A 27,520-nucleotide genomic window follows, 5' to 3' on the forward strand; every position below is an offset into this window, starting at 1 on the left:
GCACCATACCGTCCGCATCATGGGTGATAGCTCCCACGCCTACCACTCGAGCAGAGCAGGAATATCAACTGCGACATCCACGTTTAATTTAACAAAGCTTTGATCGGATGAACGACATCTTATTGTGATATCCACTCCTAACAATTTAGCTTTTTTGATTCTTATTCATCAATTAGCTATTTTATCAGTAGCCTATCATTGGCTACTATCTACTAATTCAAAGAGGAGAAGTTTATGTTTAACTATGTTGATAGTCAACTGAAAATCTTGTCTAATAAATGTAAAATCGTATTTTGAATATACTGATTACAACTCTATAACTCACAATATTATATCACAATTTGTATAATATCTAAAATCAATATATTTTTTATTTAGTCAATCATTGTCGTAACTTACAACAAGAGTTTACCATCATAAAACTCTAAATCGCAAAATCTACCTTTTCCTATTAAATGTCCACATTTTTTTTTTGTTATTCTACTGACCATCAATCGTGTGGGGTATAATAATGTAGCATATTAAACATTCAAATAAATTTGTTATTATCCTTCCTAGTTTTGAATTATTGTTTTATCTTATTGTTAAATTAACTGTTTAAATTTCTATTTTAAATGTAACCATCCTGTATTTAACTCTCTGATGTATTTTTCTATCAATACATTAATGGAGTTATTTCATAAGCCTCTAAACCTTGAACCTTAAAATTTTAATTTTTAAATCGTAAAATTCTAATAATCTACTTATAATTTTAAAATTAATAAAATGTTTAGAATTCATTTTTCTCCAAAAACTAGTATCATTCCCACCTATGCTTCACATGAAGTTAAATATTTAATCTTTTTGTTAATTATAAAGTAAAAATTTAAAGGTTGCAATATGCTCTAAGTTTTTGTACTATTTATATTTTAGAATTTAGCCTTTATACTTTTATTTTCAGAAATTTAGTCTCTACTTTTTCAAGTATAAAAATATAGGTTTGTTTATTAACATTGTTAAAAATTCATTTGTTAAATTTATTTGTGTGACAATTTGAAATTAAAAAAAACTCACTTGGTATTCATGTAACAAAATGACAGTATAATAGACTTGAATTTTAAAGAGAATTTTAACAGTGTTAACAATTTTAAAAATTCACATTAACATTTTAATCGAAATAAAGTATTTAATTAGACTAACTAATGGCATTACAAGAGTTGAGGTACTAAATAATTTCAAAATCAAGTATAGAGATCAAACTGAAAATTAACAATTCTTATATAATCTCAAAAACTGAAAATTAGACATGTACAAAGGACTATAGATTTTGTCCTATTCGAATTAGGTTTGTGTAAAACTTTTTTACACAAAATTGATTCGATGAGACATGAATTATAATTTATTAATGACATGTATTTTAATTGAAAACAAAATTTATATTTTTTGAATAAATATATAAAATTAAGAGTTAAATTTGTTATCATCATTTTACATAAAATACCAAATAAACATTTAACTACACAATTTTTAATGGAAAAAAACTATTTTATTTTTTATCTAACCTACATAAATTAACTTATTACTTTTTATATAATACTTTTATCAAAATTAAACCCACCCAACAATAGATTTTCTTTTTCCAATTCAGACCAAACAACTAAAGGAAGGCTTTTATTTTTATCCTCCTTAGGGATTAGCATATCAATTATTTTTTAAAAAAAATGATTATTCCATCTTAATTTACCAACCTTGAAAAGGTTTCAAAAGTACACATTCATATGTCATTGTTATGAATTATTTATCTAACATCTTGGAATATGGTTGTCTTTCCAATATGTTGTTTTATGTCGGACCAATTATTTTGGGGTTTTATTTTCCTACACGCATGTTTCTATGTTACACCTTCACATGGCTTGTCATAACTCTAAAGTCAAAAAGTTATATACCAATGCAATATTCATCATTAATTGGACCATCTCTACGTTTCTATTTTTAGAAGTAAATACCACGTTACTCAACAAATATTGGACACACGACGATTGACACAATTTCATCAAATGTCAAGTTTTAAATTAGAGTCTAAATTTTTTTATCAATTTTTTTTATTAAATTTGGTTTAAATGCTTATATATGTTTTATATTAGATTCTATTTGAGTTGACAAAAATATTAATAAAATATTTTAAAATTTGAGGACCGATTTAATATTTGAACAAAATTTGAGAATATTTTATGCAAGAAAATATTGTTTTTTATTCTTTTGACTCGAATTTAGTGTATTTCTTTATGTTAAGTACAAAGTATTTATTTGGTATGAAGTCAAGTTACGAATTAGGAAAAGAGTAATTACATTTACGAGGTTTGAACTTGAGTGGTGTTATAAATTGGGAAAGAGAGAATTACATCAAAAAGAGTTTTTCTTTTGTATAAAGTCAAGTTACGAATTGGGGAAGGGAGAAACTTTTTAGGTACAATACAAGTCCAAACTTTCACACTCACACACGCTAAATTATCACACAGACAAGCCTGTAGATTGAACATTGGGCTCAGGCCTGGATGAACTCACTTCAGTCAATTAACCTATTGCTCAAGTTCGAGGAAGGAAGAATTACATCAATAGGGTTTGAACCCTTATCATGTTATAAATTGAGAAATAAAAAATTACATCAACGAAATTTGAATCTTGATTATTAAAGAAGTATCAATAAAAATCTTAAACCATTATTGGTTTGATATATTAAATCAAAATTTATTATTATTATTTTAATAAATTTCAATTATTACTTTTAGGATAAATACTGTAGGAATTTGCATTATTCTTTTTAACATATTCCCTCATGTGCTTTCTACCCCCCACATGCTTCCACATCACTAAAAATTAATTCTCAACCTTTTATTTTTATTTTTATCAAAGCACCAAACTTTGTCCCCATTTCATTCTATTCTTACAAGCAAAAAGTTTTTAACCCAACTATCAAAAAATTTAACTGTAAACAGCGGACCATGTTGTTTCATTAATACAATTTAATATCTAAGGTTTTAAATTATTCATATAAATGTAATTTGATACGTGCATAAAAAATTTTCAACTGTCATGAGACATCTCAACCTAGAAATGTCAAGATCTCATCTAAAAAGTCATCACAAGTCTATTCAATTTTCAAGCTTGAAAATTGACAATTTTGGTGATTGAAATTTAATAAATTTCAAATCATCCATGCATGTATTATTCCCTCTTTTCTCGAAAAAATTCATCTTTGAATCTTGTTTTTGATCGAATTTTAATTTGATTTGTTTAGCTTTTGACATTGTTATTGGGTCCTGAGATAATTTGAGCCCATCACATTTATGAATCTAAAATTGTACTTACAAATTCGTTGTCATAATGATTAATTCTAAATATCATAATTATTACAACCAATTAAAAGAAAATCTATATTGAGTTGTTTTATCTTGTCAACCATCATATAATTTTTCTGTCGAAAATAAAACACCAAAATTGCTGATAAAAATCTTTGTGTGCCCTCTTATTTGTAATAACCCTTTGGATGATGAAATTTAAACCTTTTTTCAATGTGTTGGATACATAACATGTGCTTGATTGTGGGGTTTCAATCATGGGGATGCTTTCAATTTTGCAACTAGGTTGTGGGATTTTCTAGAGCTTTGGTTGGGCTCTCTTACTTGACCTCCTTCTTTCTTTTTCTTTTTTTTCTGAAATGTTTTTATGTTATATATTTGATATAAACAAGAAATATAATTCTTTAAAATGAATAATAAGGAAAAGATGTAACAACACATACAAAAATATACAAAAAGATGTTAGTTTTATGTTAGTGTAAATGAGTCTCTTTTTATATTGTGCCTTTTCTTTTGGGTAACTACTTCCATCCGTTCTAGTAACTATTGGCTGCGTCTAGCCTTCTTTAATAACCTCCCAAGCAGCAGCATCATCAGACATAATAAACGCCTTCATACGATTTTTCCAATAAGCGTAATTTGAAGGGTTTACTAGAAGCGGAGCTCGAGATACTAAAATTTCTTCTCTTATAGGTTCCATAGTTGCAGACTTATCATTAGATCGTCTTCAAGTGCCTTATAAAGTAAAGTTATAATGTCAATTGAAACAAAATTAGTCCGCAAATATGATAAATTCTACTATGCTTAGAATTCGTTGCAACGATGAATAAAACGAAAGTGGAACTTATAAGGAAACAAGAGAGGAGGAAGAAACAACAAAACCAATATTTGTTAACATAGTTTAGACACAACAGTCCTAGATATGCGAAAACTCACTTAGAATATACTCTTATTCAATCACTAAAACAAACAATAGTAACAATTTATCTCTATCGGCTAAATCCCATAAGCCCTTACAAGCCAAATTCATACTCTCCCAATAGAGAACAAAACCACAATGAATTAACAAACACCAAAGATTACTCTCAACTCTACTCAAAAGAGTTTATCACCAATCAAACAAGAATATAATCGCACAACACAAGAAAAATAATCAATATGCAGACTCAAATCAACTATTTACCACATATTTCTTTATATAATACAAATAGCTCAAATCTTCTTCTTTTTTACATATGTATAGCGGATGAATAATCAATATGTAGACTCAAATCAACTATTTACCATAAGAGCATTAGAAAACTTAGTAGTTCTTCAAGCATTGCCAGAATTTTCGATAACTCCATTACTTTTTGATATTCTGTGCATTTTGATATCCTCAATCAAACGTTTCAAATCATTATAAGATGAATGGCCTTCTTCAACAGCTTTCTTTGCTAATTCCCCAAGTTTTTTAGCTCTTTTGTTCATATCAATTGCCTCCTCAGTATCCCCCATCACTGCATTAATCGCCATGAGAATATCATCCCCACTTTTTATCACTAGTGAATCCTCCGTTGCCCATGCTTTCCACACCTCGTTGCCAATTGATACTCCCAAATTCAGCACTTGAGTCACCAGCTTTTCATTGTAGAATTGCTCGGCGAAAATCGGCCATGTGACGAAGGGTACACCTGCAACAACCCCTTCGAGTATCGAGTTCCACCCACAATGCGTTACGAAGCCTCCAATGGCTTCATGTTCGAGTATCAACACTTGAGGTGCCCACCCTCTAACAAGTAAACCGTGCCCGTTTTCCTTTATTTTGTCCTCAAATCCTTTTGGCAACCATAGCTCTTGCTCTTCATCTTCGAACTCATCGTTGCTTGTTTTTAACACTTTCCCAACAACCCAAATGAATGGATGGCCTGAAGCTTCGAGTGCATAAGCAATCTCCGTTGTTTGCTTTTTGTTGAATCTAGTTAAGCTTCCAAAGCAGATGTAAAGAACAGATCTGGGTTTTTTGCAATCAAGCCAATTAATGCAGTCGTGCTTCGAAATTGATGTTTTTTCACCTCTATCAACTTTATCAACAGTGTCTCTATTGACCAGAGAAACGGGGCCAATGTGCCATGCTTTGATTCCTAAAACATTCCTACAATGATCTGCATAACCAGGCTCTAGCTCATAAAAACTGTTCATCAACACCCCAAAGCTCTTCCTCTGGGATTCTCTTAACTTATCGAATAACTCAGAGAATTTATTTTTGGCTTTAACAATGTCTGGCAACTGTGATCTAGTGAGTGTCACTTCATCAGGCAGTCCTGGAACAACGAATGTTTCAGTCTCCGACTCGATGCTCTTATGAGGCTCATAATGTGTAATATTCTCCGAGAGACAAAGGTTAAAGAATCCGCTTCCATTGAAGGCAATCCTTGCAATGCCAAGCTCATTGGCAATATCCAGAGTCCACGGACAAAGAGAATCAGAGACTATGCAATCAGGGTGGAGATCACTGAACAGCTTTTTTATTTTGGGTTGAAGCAATTCGATGGCATGGAAGAGCTTTATGGACATTTCTGGGGTTGGGGCTGAAATCACGTTCTCGCAACCTTCGGGCAATCCAACCTCAGTGGAAGGTAATGAGATGATTTCAAGTGTAATGTCTCGACCTAATTTAACATCTCGATCAATGACGTTTTTTATGCGAAGGGCATTCATGGTTGTGATGATAATGGTGACCTTAGCGCCGAAAGCAGCAAACATCCTCGCCATGTCCACCATTGGCATCATGTGACCAGGTGCCATGTAAGGAAAAAACATTGCATGTATTTGATTTCCATCGCTTCCCATGTTATGATGATAAGTTTTTCTCTTGTTTGCCAAATTTGAAGCTTTTTCTCCTTTTTGTTTGAAATATGTAATCAAACTCATATCAAAATTCAAAAGGTAAAGGGTGTATATATATATGTGTGTGTTTTTACAAGTAGGTTTTAATATTAACAATAATCTAACTCTAAAAACAGATTAAACACGGCAACGGTAGGCTATGTTTGTGGTAATTTGCATGAACAACTTGAGAAACAATATTGTTTTCCCTAAATAAAGATGAAATACAATAATGGTGGGCAATGTTTGTGCTGGTTTGCATTAACAACTTGTTTTATTAGTTTTGGTCAATTGGAAAGTTCTTCAATGATTCATGGGGACATCATATAAAGGCCTGTTAATACCCGAAGACCCAAACCCAGAAAGCATAAAGGCTTTGAACCTAATAATTAATTAAAAGCTTGGTTTAAGATGAACCTTTCTTATAATTCGTAATATTTTTTAAATTTTTATAATTCTTAATAATTTTTAAATGATTTTCTATAATTTTTAAAATTTTTATTTATTAATTTGTTTAGCCTAGACATGATTTTTTGAAATAATTATTAAAAATTAATTTATTTTTATGATTTTTATTTAAATATTTGTTGACGTGACAAAATACCATACTAATATTAAGTACACATGGATGTCATTGTCACATTCCACCATCTACTTGGTCCATCAGCCACATCGGCAAAATCTAATAATTAAACATAGTCAACATTAAAGGGGCTTAATTGATTAAATTTTCACTTCTCAATTTGATGTAAATTTTTCATGAGAGCATATTTATTTATTTTTTGCTTTTTTATGAGAGGTTTTTTTTATCATTAAGCCAAAGATTTTTGTTTCTTCTTGATGTCCAAAACCTCCACATTCATGCCATTCAATTCTCATCTTCTTTGGAGATGGTGCATCTTCTTTCAACAAGGTTTTCCCTTTGTTTCGATTGATATTCTTCTCATCTTCTTTCTTCTTTCTTCAAAAAGTTTTGCATACTCTATTGAAGTTCTTAGTGAGCAAGACTAGCTTCTCTCCAAGTTCAACAATAGAAGCAATTGTTGGATTAAGTGTACGTTGTAACGATAATTTGGACATTAAAAGTAATGTTCTTTTCTTCTTTCACCTTCTACATTGTAGATTCTTTTTAATCCAATTCAAAAGTTGCAAGTGAACCTATGAACTCGTCAAGTTTGGAAGTGGTATCATTTTTAACTTTTTCCATTGTAATGACTTTTATAATGAACCTTTCTTTCAAAGATGATAAAAAAAAAAAAGAAGAAGAAGAAGAAAAAATATTTCTCATCCATTCTTAAATTTCTAAACCTGGAAGAAAGGATCTATAGCTCGGACATACGAATTGATGCATTACCTTCATGTTCATGATCTTAAAGAAGGGTCCAAGCGTCTTTGGCAGATTTACACGTAGAAATGATTTTGACTGTTTCCATATCCACTCCATTGAAAATTGCATTCAAGGCTTTTGAGCTGTAATGTGTACCCTTCCTTCTTTGATAGTATCCTTCTCTTTAGGCTTAGGTGTGGTTGTTCTATCAGCATTTGTTGTAACATGATGTGTCCACCTCCACTTCTATAGATTTCCAACCCTCTCATCAAAGAACTTTATAAACACCCTCATTCTCATCTTCCAATAAGCGTTTGATGAACTAATCAATAAAGTTGGAGATGTATAACTACCAAAATGTTAAAAAGCATTTAATTGGGTGGGGTCACCCTTTTTTCAGCAAATTTAAAAAAGGTAATTTTTTGGTCAAGTCTCTAAACATTTTATATAATCATACTTAAGTCCAGTACAACTAATGATACCTTGGTTTTGACCGAAAAATACATAGTGCATCTATTACATGATAGCTTGGATATATAACATGTTAAAAAACAGAGAACTCTCAAAATTTTTTTGAAACTATTTTTTTAATACGCTAGATTCAAAATTATTCATGCAATAAGTACACAAATGTTTACAACTAGGATTATAAATGAATCGAGCTTGAATTAACGAACTTCTGTTCATGTTCGTTTCTTTATTTTTAATTTTGTTTGTGTTCGGTTCGTGTTCATTAAGAATCTCAAAATTTGTATTTGTGTTCATTTATTTAAAATTATGAATGTTCATGTTCGTTTGTTTAATGTTCATGTTATCAAACATGTTCATGAACAATATTCATGAAAAAACAAACAAACAAACAATAAATAAACATATATTATTTTTAGATATAAAATAATCAAATATAAAATATTAATAATTATATTATAAATAAAAATACAAAACAAAATAATTTTATTAATATATATTAATTGAACAATACACAAGCCTCAAAATTTTGTTTATGTTTATTTATTTTTCTTAATAAACAAAAATAAATGAAAAAAAACAGAATTATTCATCAAACATTCTGTTGATGGAAAATAAATTTGACTTCCCACTGGTTTTGTTAGCTGAATCCATGGATAAATATTCAACTTATTTTTTTAATGCATATTTAACGGCATTTGGCATCTCAGCCGACGAATTTCTCTGCTTTATTTTATTTCTTTATTCCTGTATTCATTTTTTTAAATTGAATTGTTGATCAAAACGTGCACAAGTCTCTCACGTTAGGATGTTTAGGATTTTTTTTTATTTTTTATATAAAAATAATATAAAAAATTAATTAATTATAAAAATGATATGGAGAAAAATTATTTACGAGAATAGATTGTTTTTAAAAGCACTCAACGGTGTAATTTGACACACCGACGGCACTACTCCTTTTTTTTTTAATCATCACTCAGTTATCAATTTTTTTATTTAAAAAAAGAGAATATTGTTGTGCCTCCATTGTATTAGACAACACCTGTTTGTATTTAAAAATAATTTTTTAATGGTGCTGCCAGTGTGTTAGACGGCATCAGTAAAAATTTAAAAAAAAAGTGAAACAAAAAAAAATTGAAGAAAAACAGTTGAAATAGAAAAAAAAAATCCAAAAAATAAAGGGAAAATGAAAAAAAAAACTAAAGACAAATAAAAACTGAATACGAAGAATTAAAAAATGACTTTTGAAAACTTTTGAAAAGTTTAAGTAACCAAAATAAAAATTTACCCATAAGTTAGTGACTAATAGTGTAGTTTACCTATAAATTATAAAATAATAACCTAGCCTTATATATATATATATATATATATATATATATACACGAGCGTGCGCAGATAGGAAAAGAAAATCTAAAGTTAGTGAATATTTTGATTTTCTTTATTTTATAAATGAAAATTAAAAGCATTTAGTTAAGAGGTAGTAGATGATTCAGCTAAAACATATGAACTATCTTTAAAGAAAAAGTGAAGGGTTCATACCATTTCAATGAACAGAAGCGGTCTTTGGAGTTGGGACTCTCCATAACCAAATATCTTAAGCTTCCCACATTTGCATGTCTTCAACTTTTTTAACACAGGCCACGTTGTTTTGTGCACTCTTGGATAGAAATGTAGGAGGTTTGGTAGATTTCAAAATTTAAGGATGGATGATTGATTAAATTCATACCAAATTTCTTGTTGGTTAGATCCTTCCACATTTTCTGAAACGATCTCCTCTATCCCACAGATTAAAACTTTTAGGTTTTCAAGTTGACGAAGATCTTTAGCTATTGAGAATGGAAACAGAGTTTTCAAACTCCAACATTCCCAAACATGTACATGTTGTAAATATTTGAAAGAAATATTCTTATTGAATCATTGTTCCAAACATACTTCAACATTGGAAGACGTCCGAGAGTCATATATATTTCTTAATTGACTATCCACATGTATTTTTTCAATATTTAATCATTTAAGATGGAACACTTTTTCTAGTGAAGCACAATCAGGTTATTATTAATTTCTCCAATTTATGAAAATCTTTCAATAGAAAAGGTGAAATAATATTTAACAACACATCACAATGCTCTACTATTAACTCTTTTATATTAGAAAAAGAACCTGAGTTAAATTGATTATACCATATCCTCTTCACATTTCCTAAATGAGATAGTTTCAGAAAATGTGAAAGGATCTAACCAACAAGAAATTTTATTTGAACTTAATCAATTATCCGTCCTTAAACTTTGGAATCTACCAAACCTCTTACATTTCTATCCAAGAGTGCACAAAACAACGTGGCCTGTGTTAAAAAAGTTGAAGACATGCAAATGTGGGAACCTTAAGATATTTGGTTATGGAGAGTCCCAACTCCAAAGACCGCTTCTGTTCATTGAAATGGTATGAACCCTTTACCTTTTCTTTAAAGATAGTTCATATGTTTTACCTGAATCATCTACTACCTCTTAACTAAATGCTTTTAATTTTCATTTATAAAATAAAGAAAATTAAAATATTCACTAACTTTAGATTTTCTTTTCCTATCTGCGCGTGCGCGTGTGTATATATATATATATATATAAGGCTAGGTTATTATTTTATAATTTATGGGTAAACTACACTATTAGTTACTAACTTATGGGTAAATTTTTGTTTTGGTTACTTAAACTTTTCAAAATTTTCATTTAAGTTATTAAACTAAATACAAATAAAAAGTTTAAATGACTTTTATTAAAAAATAACAATATAAAATTTAGAGAACTGAAAAATGTATGGTGCTAGTACAATACCCACCTATGAAGCAAGTATTAATTACGGGCTTCCCATTTATTTTTTTCGGTTTTTTTTTTTTTATTTCAATTGCTTCTTCTCAGTTTTTTTTTTTATTTCACTTTTTTTTTTTTAAATTCTCAGTGGTGCCGCTGAACTCTGGCGACATCCATTAAACAATTATCTTCTTTCAGTTAATTTTAATTGACACAAATTATTTTTTTCTCCACAGTGAATAATTGTATTTTTCACGATATTTTGAAAACAATTTCAGAGAATTTTACGGATAATTAAATCATAATTCGACTAATTCAAACCATATATCAATATGTTAATATTTGTATATATTTTAAATAGTAATTAAGATATTTAAATCCAAATATTATTCAAATTCACAAAAAAAAAAAATCCTCGTGTATCCATATCCAATCCTAAGCAGAGAATTGAAGCATTTGCAATCTACCAAACTCCTATTAAAAACTATACAATTAAAACAACTTCAATTTTCAATGCCAAAACCCACACACTCATTCGAAAAAAGTCAAACAAAATCTCAGTTTCACATGCTACAAAACTAAGTTTGGGGATCTTCCATTATTATTATCCAATACAATTTCAAACAAATCAGCCTCAGATTCTTCATCAAATTCCATTGTTGAACAATTTGTCCCATAATTATTATGGCTGCCTTTATTTGTGCATCTATTAAGCCATTGAGAATCAATTCTCCCCATTGAAAATAGCTCTTTGCTGTCTTCGTACCCTAAAGCTGCAGCAGCAGCAGGGGAATTCACCACAGGGCCAATGAAGCATGGATTCGGTGTCCGTTGCCCGTTTGCCGGACTGTAAACGAAAGCACTTTGTCCGAAATTAACTAGAACCAAAACATCATTGTTTGCTGCTAGTGTCGGATATAGAGGTGTCCCGAATTCCTCAGACTTACAGTTTATTACATGTATTAACTCCGAGTCTAATGTGAAAAACACTTTCTTTTGCTTCGGATTGAAACCGCAACCTATCACTTTCCCTGGTTTCCCCCAGTCTTCTTTCTCGGATTCGAAAATAAGCTTAATTCCTGAAAATTAGTGTAAACCATGAGTTAAAGTTGCATAAACAAGCAACTTAGAATTAAGAAATTGAACCCTGGAGTTCATCTGTTAAGTTAGACACTCTTCGCCTAAGATTATTTACCTATAACCCCTCAACCAAGGAAAAGTGAGCCCGCCTGTCATTTGACACTTATGTCTAACGACATACATAGGACCACGCAACACTGACTATAACAACAATCAACCTACAATAACAGTGACCCGTTTGACACCTGACTCCTGATCACTAACCTCTGACTTGTCTGTATAATCATACGGCTCATCACGTGGCATTATCAGACAAAATTAAAATCCCTATATAAGCCCAAGTGCACAAAAGAGACCGAGTCACTCTCCCCTTCTTCCTCACTCCCTTTCTTCCTTATTGACTCTCTGCCCTGTACTCACCTTCTCTTTATTGGTACTTAGTACCAACATAGTACCAACAAATTTGAACCCCTATTTGATACGTATGTATGTACTGGTACAGATAATACTGCAATAAATTATATGAAACTGATGCATCATTTTTAGTCAATAGCTTCACAGTTACTCCACATGCAGTAAAGTGTGGCATCATTAACTGATTAAGTGGTATTAATACATAATTCGTGATCATGTGGCAGTGGACCCTTTTTCAATTACCTTCGGGGTCCATTTTTAGTTTCACAGATTTATTCAAATTTTGACATCCGTCCGATACTATTTCATCTCTATTAACATTATAAAAAAAAATGGGGTTTATTTGATCTTCTAAAAAATTGGAAGTTACCAAATAGAAAGTTGATGAAAAACGAAAGTTACCGTCAAGAAAGACCGAACCATCTGAATTGAAACCAATGGAACCTGGATAAGTACCAGGAAGCTTCGAAGGAAGAGAACCACCTGCTGTTATTCCCATTGATAACATCACTTGTTCTTCACCTTTTCCATCATCTTTAGTTGCAGATTTTAATTCATCAACCTTGTTAATAACATGGTGGGAATCTTCATGTTCATGGATCAATTTTGTTTTCTCACCTAATTCCTTGAGCTTCCCACTATCATCATCACCATGGCAATACAAAATCTTGATTTCAAAATAAGCTTCTTGAGGAAAAGCAGCGTTCCCTAAAGGTGGACCTGGTAAAGGCAAAGCTGTTCTAATAACAGCTGATGATGCTGAGGACCCAGATTTTAGCCTAATCTTTTGCATGAAATCAGCTGATCCTTGACATACTTCCCAACTTAATTCAACATCATTCCCTCTTAGAAAATCAACAGCTGCACATAATCCCAACAAGCTTGATGACCTTGTTGATGATGATATGTTGTAGGGTGTGAAACCAAATCTAGACCATCCATTTTCAACTGCATCTGTGATGAGAGATGGATGATCAGACCAACTAAACAATGGCTTTGCGGAAACCCCACGTCGGAAAACATAGTGGTGATCAGCAACCATGTCTTTACCTTCAGTACTCTCTTTATGAAGACACCACTTACGTATAAAAACTACCAAAAGGATAAAAACAATAACAATGATTACCACTGCTACGGTTACATGCATCAATTCAACCATCTCTACAAAGTCTTATTGGTTTTTTTTCTGGGAAAATGTAGAAGAAAACGAGAAGGAAAACTAGAAAGGAGAAAGAGACGGCAAAGCAAGCGTTGGAGTAAAAAGACTGGTTCAAGAAAAGGCAAGGGAGAGCTATGGTGTAAGCAAACAGTAAAATAGTAAAGGAGTAGTAAAAGGATAATGAGCATATACGTGTTTTTTTGGGTCCATTTTCTTTTTTAAATGTCAACCCACAAATCTTTCTTTATTAAAATACCCTTTTTTTTCATAAGGATGAATATCTTGATTTCGAAAAAAAATTTATATTAAAATATAGGTGATAATTAAGGGCAAAATAAAAATAAAATTAATTTTATCTTCAAAATAATAAATTTAATATTTAATTTTTAAAAATTTATGAAATTGTATATTAATATCATAGTATCTTTAGTTCTCTAAAACAAAATTTTGACTCTTTGAAACTTGAGCAAAAAAGGAGAATGTTGAAGAAAAAGTTTGAGAAAAGTGCCAAGAAATTAAGGAACTTGGTTTTTTATTATAGTATTTGTCGAACTTAGAGTTAATTCCATGTAAAACCTTGGAATTTCTATGCAAAAGCAATGATTTCATGTTTGTAAGGAACTCTTGAGAACTTGGCATGAAGATGTATTGCTGTAGAACAATCAACATTCATTGAAAAGAGTGTGCTTTAATGAAGATGAATGCAATGTATTTAATGAGGGTCGTCTAATCTCAGGAGGGGATCCCTGGAATTATTCAAAAATTCGATTTTAGTCCTTATAGTAAATATATAAAAATATAATCAAATATATTTATTTTCCATTAATCGAATCTGTGATATAATGACAATTTTAATTGACATTAAATCTCGAGTTGAATAAAAATTCAAAATAAATCGAAACTCGATAGTTGAAACTAAGATATCAAAATTTCCATAGTTTGAATCATATATATATAACTTTTACTTTCTTCGTTGTAGTTGAAGTTTTGTCTCGTTAGACATGATCTGATCTCTAGACTCAAAAATATTAGTGGTGGGGACTTCTGATTTTCAGGGATTGTGATTTTATTATGCCTTACCTATCATATTTTATTATGCCAAATTATGTTTCATATGCCAAGTAGTGGGAGGCCTTCATAGTCATGGAAACCCATTAAAGCACCAATTGTTTTTTCTACTAAAAAGCAAACCAAAAAATAAATATGTTGACCTTTTGTAGCCATCCTATTCTAATATAAGAAAAACAAAATTGTAATTTCATTTTTAATGGTATTAATTAATCTTTAGAGGGGTAGCCAAGCACTAAGGAAAATTTAGAGTGGATGTGACCATATTAAAGCCAATAGCTCAATTTATAGAAGCCCCACTTACCACTGAAGTTCTTTTTGGGGAAGGGCTACTTAATTCTTCATAAGTGAACATATAAAAACTATAAGTAATCATCTTGTTTGGTCATAGTTGGCAAAAAGTCTAGGCCATAATTCTAGAGATAATTGCCACAATTCAAGGGGATAAACCATAAAGATGTTGAGCAACACTTTGCTTTTCAAATGCAATAACTAAAATGATTCAATTATGAATTTTATTTTTTTCATGTTCTATGGAAATTAAGAAAATATTTAAAATATTCATCAACTTAAAAATTAACAGTTCAAGAATTTATATGCATGAATTTTGCAAAAGATCAATTTTTGTAAAGCACGAGTTTCTTTATTTTCATATTTTAAAATAATTCTATTTTCCTAAATAGAAAAATGAAATTCAAAATTAAATATTTATATAATATATGTATATGATAAACCCGAATTTCATTTCACTTTATTCATACAAAAATTTTAATGAGACCAAAATAAAAATTTTTTATTGGAGCTTAGGATGAATGATTAAATTATAAAACTTTTAAGGGTCAAAAGTGAATATATTTAACAATGTGAAGTATGGAAGATGACAATGGATTTATATCATTACATGTAAATTGTGAAGATTAGTTAACTAAAACGAAAGGAAAATGGCATTGGAAAGTAATAATTAGCAGCTAAAAGCTAGAAATAGACCATTGATTGATGTCAATTATCAAACAGTTTCCCTTTATCTTCCCGGATAGCCTTGTCAATGACCAAGGGAATTTTATTTCCACTTCAACTTGAAAAGAAAAAAGTGAAAGTAATGGATCAAGAAAATGCAAAGCCGCAATGGTTGGTGAGTAGGAATAAGATTTGAAAAATTAAAAACAAATAAAAAAAATTTGTTTATAAAATTATGAAGTAAAATCTCTACATATATCATTTGATTATTCTTTAGTGGAGTTTCGATTTAAAGGTAGTCTAGATTTAATCTTGGATTAATGTAATCTGCTTCAAGAATCTTTGAAACTTCACCTTAAATTAATTTAATCTACTTTAAGAGTTATCAAGATTAATTGTTGAAGACGGGTGAAGAATATTTGAACCAAAGGTTTTTTTTTTTTTTTTTTTTTAAACTTGATATTAGGTTAATGTGATATCGACCCATCTGGTTTTACGCGTTAAATTTTTAATTAATTTTCTAAATGATGTATTTTTAATTAGTTTTTAAATCATTCTTTGAATTGTTTAACATAACTAAAATATATTATATTATTTAATAATTCAAATATAATAAAAAACCTTTTCAAATAATAATTAAAGCATTTGAACTATATTCAATGTACAAAATAGTTTTGCTTGATATAATTAATACAAAAGTTTTATTCAAAATAATAATTAATATACATAATTAAAATATATAAATTATTTTTAATTAAAATATAATGCTAATAAAATTTTATTATTTAAAATTGAAGTAATATAATTAATAAATTATTTTTGGAGTAACGTATTTTAATTAGTTTTTAATTCATAAAATTATAAAAAATTGAATATAATAAATTAAACTCTTCACAATTTTCATTTATTATTTTCTTAATAATCAATAAATTGGCCATAATAATTAATATGAATATATATTAGATTAGATTATATAAATGTATTACTTAAAAATATTATATATAAATACAAATTTTTAATTATATAAATAATTATCAGAACTTCTATTTTACATCAAATTTTAATTAATTATTATAATTATTTTTGAATGTCAATGTAATAATATTATTAGTACATATTTCCAAATAAATAGGCCCATATCTACCAACAATTGGACCATAAACTATCGTCTTTGTTGGATCTGCAACTTATTGAAAAGCCCCTTAAAATGGTCTAAAAATGGCCGATGGTGATGAACGATAACTATATCTCTCACCGGTTGTTGATATTTACACCTTTCGGCTCTGTTTATCCAAATATCTTCGCCAAAAAAAAAAAAAATCACTTCTCCACATACATTCGAAACGAAGAAGAAGAGCAAAACCTACAAATGAAGCAATGAATTCTCTCTGCAATTCCCTGAAATCCCTTAACGTAAACCCCACCTTTTTCCCGACAAAACCAGAGCTTTCCTTTTCCTTTTCCTTCTCTCCCATTTCCGCCCCACCCTTCAAATCCAAATCCTCACCGACCCGATGTCGTCTCACCGTCAAAGCCGACGCCAACGCCGTTGAAATCGACATGGTGAGGAACAAGCAAGGCGTTTACGCACCCAAACAGAAGAAAGTCGTTGTTTTATGGGACCTCGACAACAAACCGCCGCGAGGGCCGCCGTACGAAGCGGCGTTGGCTTTGAAAAGGGTCGCTGAGAAGTTCGGTGAAGTCGTCGATATGTCGGCTTACGCTAACCGCCACGCGTTCGTTCATTTGCCTCAATGGGTCCTTCAAGAACGACGGGAAAGGAGGAGCCTCGACATCCTCGAACGGAAAGGGATTGTGACGCCGGACGAACCGTACATTTGCGGCGTTTGTGGCCGGAAATGTAAAACGAATCTTGATTTGAAGAAACATTTCAAGCAATTACACGAAACGGAACGGCAAAAGAAGTTGAACAGGATGAAATCATTGAAGGGTAAGAAACGTCAACGGTTTAAAGAAAGGTTTATAAGTGGGAACCATAAGTACAATGAAGCTGCTAGGAGTATAATTAAGCCTAAGATTGGTTATGGTTTAGCTAGTGAGCTAAGGAGAGCTGGGGTTTATGTTAAAACCGTGGAGGATAAACCCCAAGCGGCGGATTGGGCATTGAAAAGACAAATGCAACATTCAATGAGTAGAGGGATTGATTGGTTGTTTTTAGTTTCTGATGATAAGGATTTTGTGGAGATGTTGAGGAGAGCAAGGGAAGCAGATTTAGGGACTGTGGTTGTAGGTGATTGGGATAGGGGTTTAGGTAGACATGCTGATTTATGGGTGTCTTGGGTTGAGGTAGAAAATGGGGAGGTTTTAGAGAAAGATTTGGTGCCCAAGAGGAAGAGAATGAGTAGTGATGATGGGTTGTTTTCAGTTTCGGAATTCGATGGTGAGAACATTAGTATCGGGGAATTGGATGGTGTTGCGAATGAGCTTTTAGTAGGGAGGAATGAGTGCGGTGGCATGATGATTTCGGTGTTTTCAGAAGATGAGGATGAATGGGATATTGAGGAAGTTGGTGATGAAGATTACTTGTTGGATGATAATGAAGATGAAATGATTTTTGAGGAAGAAGGGTATTATTGATGTGGAAAGTTCGGTCACTTATCAATGTTAGGAATTCGAAAGAATAATGGAGGAGATTATAATCCAAGAGTCCCATTTGCACAATGTGGTTCTTCATTGTTCTCACAGTTGCTAATGGTATATATCATGCCTATATTGTCTCTATATTATCTTCTTTTTTGATTGTGTAGAGTGTACTATTGATACCCTCAAAATTGAAATGGTATAGTATAGGTATGAACAACAGAGGAACTGCAATGTAGTAATCTTTTTCATTTTTTAACACCAATTTTTAGTATGTGTTTCACCTATGGTGTAGGTTATGAATTTGATTAGTGGAAAGTGGTGGATCATTTTTGCTTTCTTATATATATACTTTTCATTTTAGTTCTATAGATTTGTATATGGAGAATGTTTGATTCATCTAGGGTCAAAGTACTATGGAGGGTGATGTATTAGAATTCAGATTGCATTTTGCCTCCTTTACTAAAGAAAATAGGCAAAATAGTCCCTGTATGATAGTTCAAAGAGTAAATTAGTCATTTTTGTTAAAAAATTCATCAATTTATACTGTGAAAAATTGTGAAAAATTGATGTGGCTGATGGAATAACCAAAAAGTGATAGATGGACCTCATTCTGATGTAGAAGGACTGGTTTTTAATAGTAAAAATGAATAAAAATTTTAACAAAAGGATTAGTTTGCTCTTTGATGGAATATACATGGATTAATTTACCCCTTTTTTAAGTAAATGAGACAAAATGTAATTTGACTCCTAGTATAAGTTTACATTCCTCTAGTGAACTTGTACCTACAAATGATTATTACTTGTCTGGGGTAAATTAGATCTAATTCTTTTGGCCTTGTTATATTGAAAAATTGTTCCTGTGGGTGATATACTTGAATGCTGTTGCATAATTGCTGGTTTTATGTGTGACCTTTGTTGACCAATCAAAATGCTTGCGTAAGAAATAATTCTTGATTGATCTCTCTTGTTCTTAGAGGGGCTTGAAGTATGACTCTATGTTGCTCGGGCTCTTTAATTTTTTTGAAGCAGTCAATACATGGATATCGAGATATGACCTACAAGGATTCGCCAAATGTATAGGATATATATTTGTATATAACATTTAGACACACCTCAATCCAAGTAATATAAGTGGAGAGTTGCTTGAAGAGGAAATAAAGAAATGGGAAGAAAAGTTAAAGCACTGATTTGAGGAGTTCAAAGCCCATTGCCGACTGAGGTCATTTTCAGGTTTAATGGATGATTGGCCGCTTTGTCTTCTGATTGAGATAATTAAAGTTGAAGTCCATTGATTCAACTATAGGTTCCTCCAATCATAGGTGATGTAGGACAAGGATGGTGGGTTGGGGGGGGGGGGGGGTGCCACACAATGATAACTACTTGTTAGTTATTTTGTTGAAGCAAGAAATTTAGGTACAATTGGAATTGAACTTGTCGAATCTAAATTGAATATTCTCAATTTAAATTTTAAAAAATTAATAGCTTAAACTTTTTCAACCTATTTTAAAAAATTGACTTGAACATTAAATCTTAAATTTAAAATGACTTGAACTTGAAACAATTTGAACTTGAAATGTTTAAATAAGTAATTTAAAATTATCGTAAATCAAAATTATTTGTACTCAGTAATGATTTAACTTGAAATAATCATAACTCAAAATTATTTGAACTCATAATGACACAACTTGAAAACTCAAATTTTAAACTTGAATAACTTGAATTGAAATAATTTGAACTTGAAATTACATGGACTCAATATTATGATCAAAATTGATTTTATTTATATTCACTTGACTTAAAATCAATCTGATTTTCCTCAATTGATAGGGTTAGTTGAAATTACAAGGATAGACAAATTTTGAGTAGAATTAAGGCATTTGGTTGATGGATGTTGTAGGATTTAAGGGCTAATTAGAGTTACATGAAAGGAGCAAAACAAGAAGAAAAGTTTTAGGCATATTATATATTTAAATTCAAATAAACAAGTTGAAGTTTTTTTTAAAGTGTTGTTCGTTCAGAGTTGATAATCCCTTAACGGTTAGTATTGTCTTCAAGTTGAGTTAAGTTTTGTCTTTTAATTTTATAGAAAATTTGAATGCCTTAAAAAATTATTTAAAAAGATAATGAGTTCTCAAAATGAAATCACCTCTTCGATATTGAATAGTGAGTGACACATGATTATCTACTAAAAAAAATAAGGACATTTGTTTATGGTAGGGTTTGGACCCCCAACCTATAGCATATAGGTTATCTTGACCACACAATTGATTTTAAACAAACAACATTTTGTAAACTTCATTAAATAAAATTAAACAAACAACATTTCATAAACTTCGTTAAATAAAGTGATTCTTAAATGATGTTAAACCACTTCATCATGAAAGAAAGACCATAATTAGTGATATTCTTTAACATTTAATCTTTGATTTGATTGCTATTTTGTCGGCACTAATAGGATTCACTGCTCATTATCAATCAGCTTTGAAGAACTAGTTTGGTTAATAGTTTGGTCTAGAACCCCAATAATGCTTCATGATATCATAACATTAGTGTCACATTGTCATGTCCCCCCCCCCCCTTTTCCCAGTAACTACAGGTGGTGGAGGCATTTACATTTGCACTCATCATCTACCAATTCAACAACCTTGCAAGCAGTCATCTTGGAGCATAATTCATCGAACAATCGAAATTGTATCTTTTATGAGGTATTGTTCGCTTTAATAACTTGGGATTGCGTTCTCACCAAGTGTAGGTATGAGCTTTCACATACAGTGTAATCAGAATGCAACAATTATCGGAATACAAAAATATGATGATTCAAAACAAACAAAATCTCATAATAACGAAATCGACAATCCTTGCATCAACCGTATGAAGACACAAAGGCCAAAGAGTGATATGGCCTACTAGCTTGCGTCCTCGTATTTTTAGTTCTTAAAATCAAAGAAAGTAGATAAGGAGATAAGGGTGAGATACGTATGAGAACCAAGCACGGGTTATGGTCCAAATTCAAATTTAGGCCCTCTTAAACTTAAATAATTCAATTTAATCCTTTCTTCTTTTCATTAAATAAAAATTGTATTTTCAATCTCCCCTAGAATTAATAATTCAGAGAATTGGCTGAGGTACTAGTGAGAGGTATAAAATCGGTTAACCTGCTAAATCATACGACCTGATTAAACTAGTGATAGAACATTTCTTTTATAATTTTATAACTTTTAAAATAATTCATTTCTTTTAAAATCTGATTGAATCAATAGAATCAATAATCGATAATTTGATTGGTTCAATCAACAACTTGATTTCAAAAGCATTGAATTTTCTAACTTTGCTCATGAGATATTTATCTTGAGAAAACCCGAGATGGTCCTATAGATGATGAGCAAAGGGAGGTTGTCACCTTCATGATTACTGGTAGCTTACGAAAGAGGGTTGTTCGGTGGATGTTGATAGGTGATGAAGGTGGGCGGTGATTAGGTTTTTCGGTTTCTTTCTATTCTTTTCTTAATTATGATTAATTAACGTAGGTTTATGCTTATTCTTGTTTTGGGGATTTTGATTAGTCCTCTTTTGTTTGTTTGTTTTTCGAATACGTATAGGCAAGGCATTAATGGGACCCCTTGATTTTTGTTTATTTGTATTAATGGAGGACCGAATATGAAAAAAGTTAATGGGGATTTTTTTTTCCTTTTGACTTGTCATCGAATTATTGATATAATTTAGAGATGGAAAAACTTTTAATACCTTTGGTGGATTCTGAATTAATTTACTTCAAATGAAATGGATTTTAGTTTGAAAAATGGGTGTGGGTGTGGGTAGAGTGGGACTGAAATAAAATAATTTTTTAAGGGATTAAAGTATAAATTTTATATTAAAGAGTTTTAAATTGAATTATAAAATCTTAAAAAGGACTAATAGGGCAATTGACCCGTTTAAACCAGAGGAAGCCAAGGCTTTACTTACCCCTCTTGGATTCGCCCCGAAATAGTAAGTTTCGAGCAATTTTGATAATTATTTGTCATGCTTTGCTCTACTATATGAAATTATTATTTTATATTTGTGTATATATATAATTATTAAAAAGGTAAAAATATAACAATATATTATAGAAAAGAAATTGCATGTTTAAAGCTTTCAAAAGATTTTTTTTTTGAATAATTATGTTTGAGTATTTACTTGATTTTAAAAATATTAAATATAAGTAGTAAAAATTAAATTAAAGCGAATTGAGGTGGGTCAAAGATGAATCCACAAACAGCCATGGAGTTGGTAGTAATTTTTAAGATTTTACATTAATAGTGGAACGTGATGAGTGGTAGAATAGAGAATACAAATTGTAGAGCAAGGTTGTTGCTAGGAGTTGGTAGGATTCCGCCCTAAAATAAAAATTCACTTTAGGCCAAATTTATAAAATTTTAAGTTAATACATAATAAAATTATACTTTAACCCTTAAAATAATAAAATTGTAATTTAATCATTTAAAAATTATAAATATATAAACTATTAAAATCGTAAAATTACATAATAACTTTTATAATAATATACAACTTAATTCCACCGTCTCCTTAAAAAAATTCTGAGCAATGAATGCTTTGATCTCATCCATTTCCATTCCTAATATAACTATTAATGTAAAAAATTCTTAAATTATTTTTAATAATTTATTGTTCACAGATTTGAAGGGTTTCCTTTTATAAAGGAATAAAGAAGGGATGATTATTGTTTATAAAATCACATTTATTTTTAAATTATCAATCCAAAATTAATTTAATTAAATAATAATAAAATTAATTTATTTTATAAAATACAAATATATTTTTATCATTTTATATCTTTTATATAAAAAAATGTGCACATATGATAAATGTAAACCCAAGCCTTTTGATTTTCAACGTTTTGTTTAACTAAAACATCATTTATTATTTATATAAATTTTTATAAATATATTTATTATAAAATTTTATTTTTCACCCACATTCTAAATGTGCCATAATTTAATTCTCTAAACGTTAAAGTATTTTCAATGATTAAAATGTAATTACTTTTATTAGCCTAAAACATAGACCTTAAAATTTATCTAATTATTTGTAAATGACTAACCTATATATTTCTCATTTTGAGGAAATTTAATTTTTAATAAATATATATTTTACTATTATTATATAATCTTTTATTAAATCTAAAAATTTGATTTAATTTTTAATATTTATATTATAATATTTTTGAAAATAATATAATATATTTTATTATTCATATGAAATAAATTATATAATATATAAAATACAACATATCATAAACTTGAAAACCGATATAATTAAATTAAATTAGAGCTTTAAATATTAAAACTGAATTCAACCCATATTTTAAATATATTTAATTTTTTTTAAATTTTTCTTGAATTTTAAATTATTTTCGAACTTGAAGAAATAATCGGACACTTAAATGTTTATAATATATAATATAGTAAATATAAAGAAAAATAAGGGTAAGCTAAATCCCTATTCCATGACTATCAAAGTTAAGTTACAAGCCATTAACTAAAGTTATAATAGTAGTCCAAAGTAAAACATAACCTTAACAAATAGAACCAATCCATTTCTCCATTGATTCTATTCTTAAATAAACAAAAGGAAAAAAAAATGGTGCCTATGAACATTTGTTGATTTGTGAGGGGTGTGTTCCTCTATGCGATTCAATCTTCATCGGAAATTTCGGGGTACTTATTCAAATCAGGCTTCAACAAAACTCGACGAGTATTATTCGGTGAGTCCGACGAAGAACCACCATGATGATAAACCGATGATGTTTGCAAAGCATCAACTTTCGCCCCCACTTCAGCCGCTTTCTTCCGTATGGAAGCGGCAGAGATATCCCTAAGCTTATTATCCTTTTCTATAAGGTCAGGAAAGTTAAGCCTCGCGGACGGACCTCGTAAGTAGAACACGGCGGTATCGTAAGCACGGGCGGCGGCAACGGGGGTGGTATACGACCCGAGCCAAATCCTAGACCTCTTGTTAGGTTCCCTTATTTCAGCCACCCACTTCCCCCACTTCCTCATCCTTATCCCTCTATATGGTTTCTCCTTTTGTTGTGTCCTTTCCGCCTTCGGCTTCTCACCGCTCGTTGAACTCGACGTCGATGAAGAACAACAGTCACCTTCCATGGCCGGAACCCCCCAAAAAAAACCAAAAACCCTATTGTACGAGAAAGAAGAGTTAAAATTTAAATATCAAAGAACACCCTTGCTACAAAAAAGGGATTCACAATGATATATATACATAAACAGAGAGTGGAGGGTGAAATGAATTGCAGTATAGTTTCCCACTTGGCTGCTAGTTTGTCGTCGGGGCACGGCCGCCACGTTGATCGTATATACTTAAATACAAAATTGGCCGACATAAACCATCATCTACACCTCTTAATTTCTTCTCTTTAATCTTACTAACCTACAAAAGTTATATATAGTAGTAATGGTATACTGTATATGAGATACATAGTTATATACGAATACGAAACTGCATATATTATATATATATATATTTTTTTTCTCTTGGAGGGTACGAAAGGGTGTTTGATGACTTAACCAAAACCGAAATCAACTCAAGTAGCGGCTTGTAAGCATAAAGCATGTGATAGCCGACGTTTTTTTCCCCCTTTTTTTTGGGGTTTGGCTTTTAGCTTTGGAGTATATCTTATTGGCAAGCAAATCATTTCTCATATTTATTTCTTATTTAATGCTTTAGGATCTGTTTTTATATTAACTATTTAGGGGTAAATTAACTATATATGTCGAATTACTTTTTATTTGGCTTTTAGGTCACTTTTTTAAAATTTAAAAAAAAATGTAACTTTTGGAGAGAGAAAGGGAAAGTGCGTCTAGCTGAGCATGTTTTCCCTTTCTCTCCCTTAAGGTTAGAGTTTTTTTAATTATGTTATGTTTAGGATTTTTGTTAGTGTTAGGGTTTTTAAGGGTTTAGGGGTGAAATCGTGAAAGTTTATAGGTAAATTTGAGGGGTCAGGATGTGATAATGTGACTCAGAACACATAAATTTTGTATGTCATGGCGGGACAAGACTATTACCTCATAAACCTATCTTGGGGAATTCAGGTTTTCGGGTGACAGTGCTTGATACGGTCACAGGTCGAAGTCTAGGTGGAGGTCCCAATTGATGGTCGTGATGCAGTCATGGGCTCGAGTATAACCGGGAATTAATTGACGGTTGTTATGCGGTCACGAATTTAAGCTTTTTGGATACTTGCAAATGATGTCTTATATATACCATACATAAGACTGAGGTCATAATCATAGGGAAAATGGAAAGATTTCTGGAGTAATCAACATAATTATTTTCTCTATTTCCTAGCACTCAATATCTTTAACCTTTCATTCTTATCCAAAGGCTAACAAAAAAGTTGACACAATAAGGCTCTCAGGCGGAGAGCGAATGTTCTGACACAGTAGAGGTCAAACTCGGGTCGGTGCGACAGTGGTTGTAATTATTAATGGGTTGTTTAATAACAACAATCGTTGTCACACTGAAAGGAGTATCACCTTTACTGCACCGAACAATCGCTCCCCGCCCCGCCTGAGAGTCCTCTTGCATCCATAATGGTGCCGACCTTTGAATAAGAAGGAATGTTAAAAGTACCAACTGCTTGAAAATGAAGAAAAAAATTACGTCAATTATAGCGAGAAGCCTCATAGCTTTTCCGTATGATTATGCCCTCAAACTTTTGTATAGTATTTATACGACAACATTTCAGGGTATCCGAAAAGTTTGAGCTCTTGGCCACGTAATTACCGTCAATTGGCTCTCCCTTATACCCCGATCCATGACCGCATAACAGCTGCCGATGAGACCTCTACGTAGAAACTCAGGGAGAGGAACAATTAGTAGAGGTTATACGAGTACTGTAGAAACCCAGGGCATACAAATGCAACATTTTCTATATTGAATGGTACATTAGGGCCTCAACATTGTTAGCATTCATTTTGTTGTACCTAAAATTTCTTTCTTTCTTTTTAACTTGCATTTCAACTGTATTTGTCACGTTCTACCAGTTCAATAAGGATGCCTATCCAAAGTTACATATTTCATATCAAATATTAAATATATAGAAATTTACGTATACTTTACATTAGATTTTAACAAAGACAAATATGAGTTGCAATGGAAATATACTAAAAAAGTTACTGTTTCTTTATTGATGACAATTATTTTTACATTGCAATAAGTAAATAAAAAATACATTATCGGTGTCGTCGGGCCGAATGTGTGCCACAGGACGGTGGTTGACAGGTGCGAGTAGGATTTTTGCACACAACTAGTGCTACCGGCTCATCCACTTGATCGTCACCATCGTCTTTATCTTCTTTGTCTTCACCTCCACCTTTGTGATTATCTTCGTCTCCAGCGTCGCCTTCATCTTCATCTCCATCCTTGATTTTGTCTCCATTGCCTTCCTCCATGCCCAATTGGTTTTTTACCCTCATGGCCTTTCCCTTTCCAACCGGCTCTACTTGTTCAACATTCCAATGATCTTGCTCCTCCAAAACAATACTATCATCCCTCCTACAATTGAGTCTCAAGCCACCATCTTCTGCCTCATGAGTTTGACTACATTGATTACCCAACCAAGTTTAAACATTCATTTTGTCATTGTCAAAATTGTTAGGTACCTTTCCAAGAATATCCTTCACTTGATCGAACAAAAAGGATTCTATTGGATTATTGTTGTACACCAAAATTGGAGTTTTAAGCTTATGCCCTCTAATAAAAACAATGATGAAATAAGGAATATTGCATTTGTTCTCCACTATCACTAACATTCTGACAATTTCAAAACAGTGAATAAATAGACTAAATTAAATTATTTCTAAAGTCGTAGAATTTTCTTCTGATTTAAATATAGTTCGGTCGAGCTTTTGTTGAGATAGTGGAGGGACCAATCGGACATATACAATTAGGCTTGAGTAATTGCAATTATGTCCAGATGTATCGTTTCGATAATTCACAATTTTCTTAATCATGGAATTAGTCCACAAGAAGTATCATGATTGAAAACTCCTTATTATATACTCTTTACGAAAGTAATTCATCCAACTGATTTGTCCAATGACCTCATCATATGTGTGTTACCTTCATATGATATCTTTGATTTTCTTGAGTTAAATCCATTCACTCAAACAGTCCTATTTTCTGTCATTGTCACTATTGTATCTTCTTAATGATTAATATGATCACTGTCAACTAATGTCTGTGATAAATTGCTTGTTCGAGAACTAGCAACTCGTGACCATATTCCATATTTATCAATCCACACAATGCCAATGAGAGGATATCGTTAACTCTTTAATCGAACTATGAATTCTATTGTTGCTAATAAAGCCATGCCATCCACAAGTCATGTACCCAATATACTGGCTATTGG

At 31.1% G+C, this 27,520-nt stretch overlaps 4 protein-coding genes across 5 annotated transcripts; 1 reads left to right on the forward strand and 3 right to left on the reverse strand.

Annotated features, from left to right (window-relative positions):
- Positions 1 to 4,417: 4,417 nt before the first annotated feature.
- On the reverse strand, positions 4,418 to 6,248 carry LOC108484867 (scopoletin glucosyltransferase-like). The gene has a single exon (XM_017788756.2). The coding sequence runs from the start codon at positions 6,168 to 6,170 to the stop codon at positions 4,653 to 4,655; it is 1,518 nt and encodes a 505-aa protein (XP_017644245.1). The 5' UTR covers positions 6,171 to 6,248; the 3' UTR covers positions 4,418 to 4,652.
- A 4,908-nt stretch (positions 6,249 to 11,156) lies between these two features.
- LOC108485614 (uncharacterized) lies at positions 11,157 to 13,633 on the reverse strand. The gene is made up of 2 exons (XM_017789473.2): positions 12,702 to 13,633; positions 11,157 to 11,884 (listed from the first exon to the last, which is right to left on the reverse strand). The coding sequence occupies exons 1-2, from the start codon at positions 13,456 to 13,458 to the stop codon at positions 11,376 to 11,378; spliced, it is 1,266 nt and encodes a 421-aa protein (XP_017644962.1). The 5' UTR covers positions 13,459 to 13,633; the 3' UTR covers positions 11,157 to 11,375.
- Positions 13,634 to 16,642: 3,009 nt separating this feature from the next.
- On the forward strand, positions 16,643 to 18,429 carry LOC108484098 (uncharacterized). Its single transcript, XM_017787753.2, has one exon. It carries the CDS (start codon positions 16,861 to 16,863, stop codon positions 18,079 to 18,081), a length of 1,221 nt encoding a protein of 406 aa, XP_017643242.1. The 5' UTR covers positions 16,643 to 16,860; the 3' UTR covers positions 18,082 to 18,429.
- A 5,104-nt stretch (positions 18,430 to 23,533) lies between these two features.
- LOC108485435 (ethylene-responsive transcription factor RAP2-1-like) lies at positions 23,534 to 24,682 on the reverse strand. 2 transcript variants are annotated; one of them, XM_017789270.2, is made up of 2 exons: positions 24,414 to 24,682; positions 23,534 to 24,282 (listed from the first exon to the last, which is right to left on the reverse strand). In XM_017789270.2, exons 1-2 carry the CDS (start codon positions 24,485 to 24,487, stop codon positions 23,781 to 23,783), a joined length of 576 nt encoding a protein of 191 aa, XP_017644759.1. In that variant the 5' UTR covers positions 24,488 to 24,682; the 3' UTR covers positions 23,534 to 23,780. The 2 variants fall into 2 exon arrangements, with proteins under 2 accessions (XP_017644759.1, XP_017644760.1); XM_017789271.2 differs by having other exon boundaries at positions 24,367 to 24,667.
- Positions 24,683 to 27,520: the final 2,838 nt, after the last annotated feature.

The sequence above is a fragment of the Gossypium arboreum genome, chromosome 6 (genome assembly GCF_025698485.1).
Source record: "Gossypium arboreum isolate Shixiya-1 chromosome 6, ASM2569848v2, whole genome shotgun sequence".
NCBI classification, from domain to species: Eukaryota; Viridiplantae; Streptophyta; class Magnoliopsida; order Malvales; family Malvaceae; genus Gossypium; species Gossypium arboreum.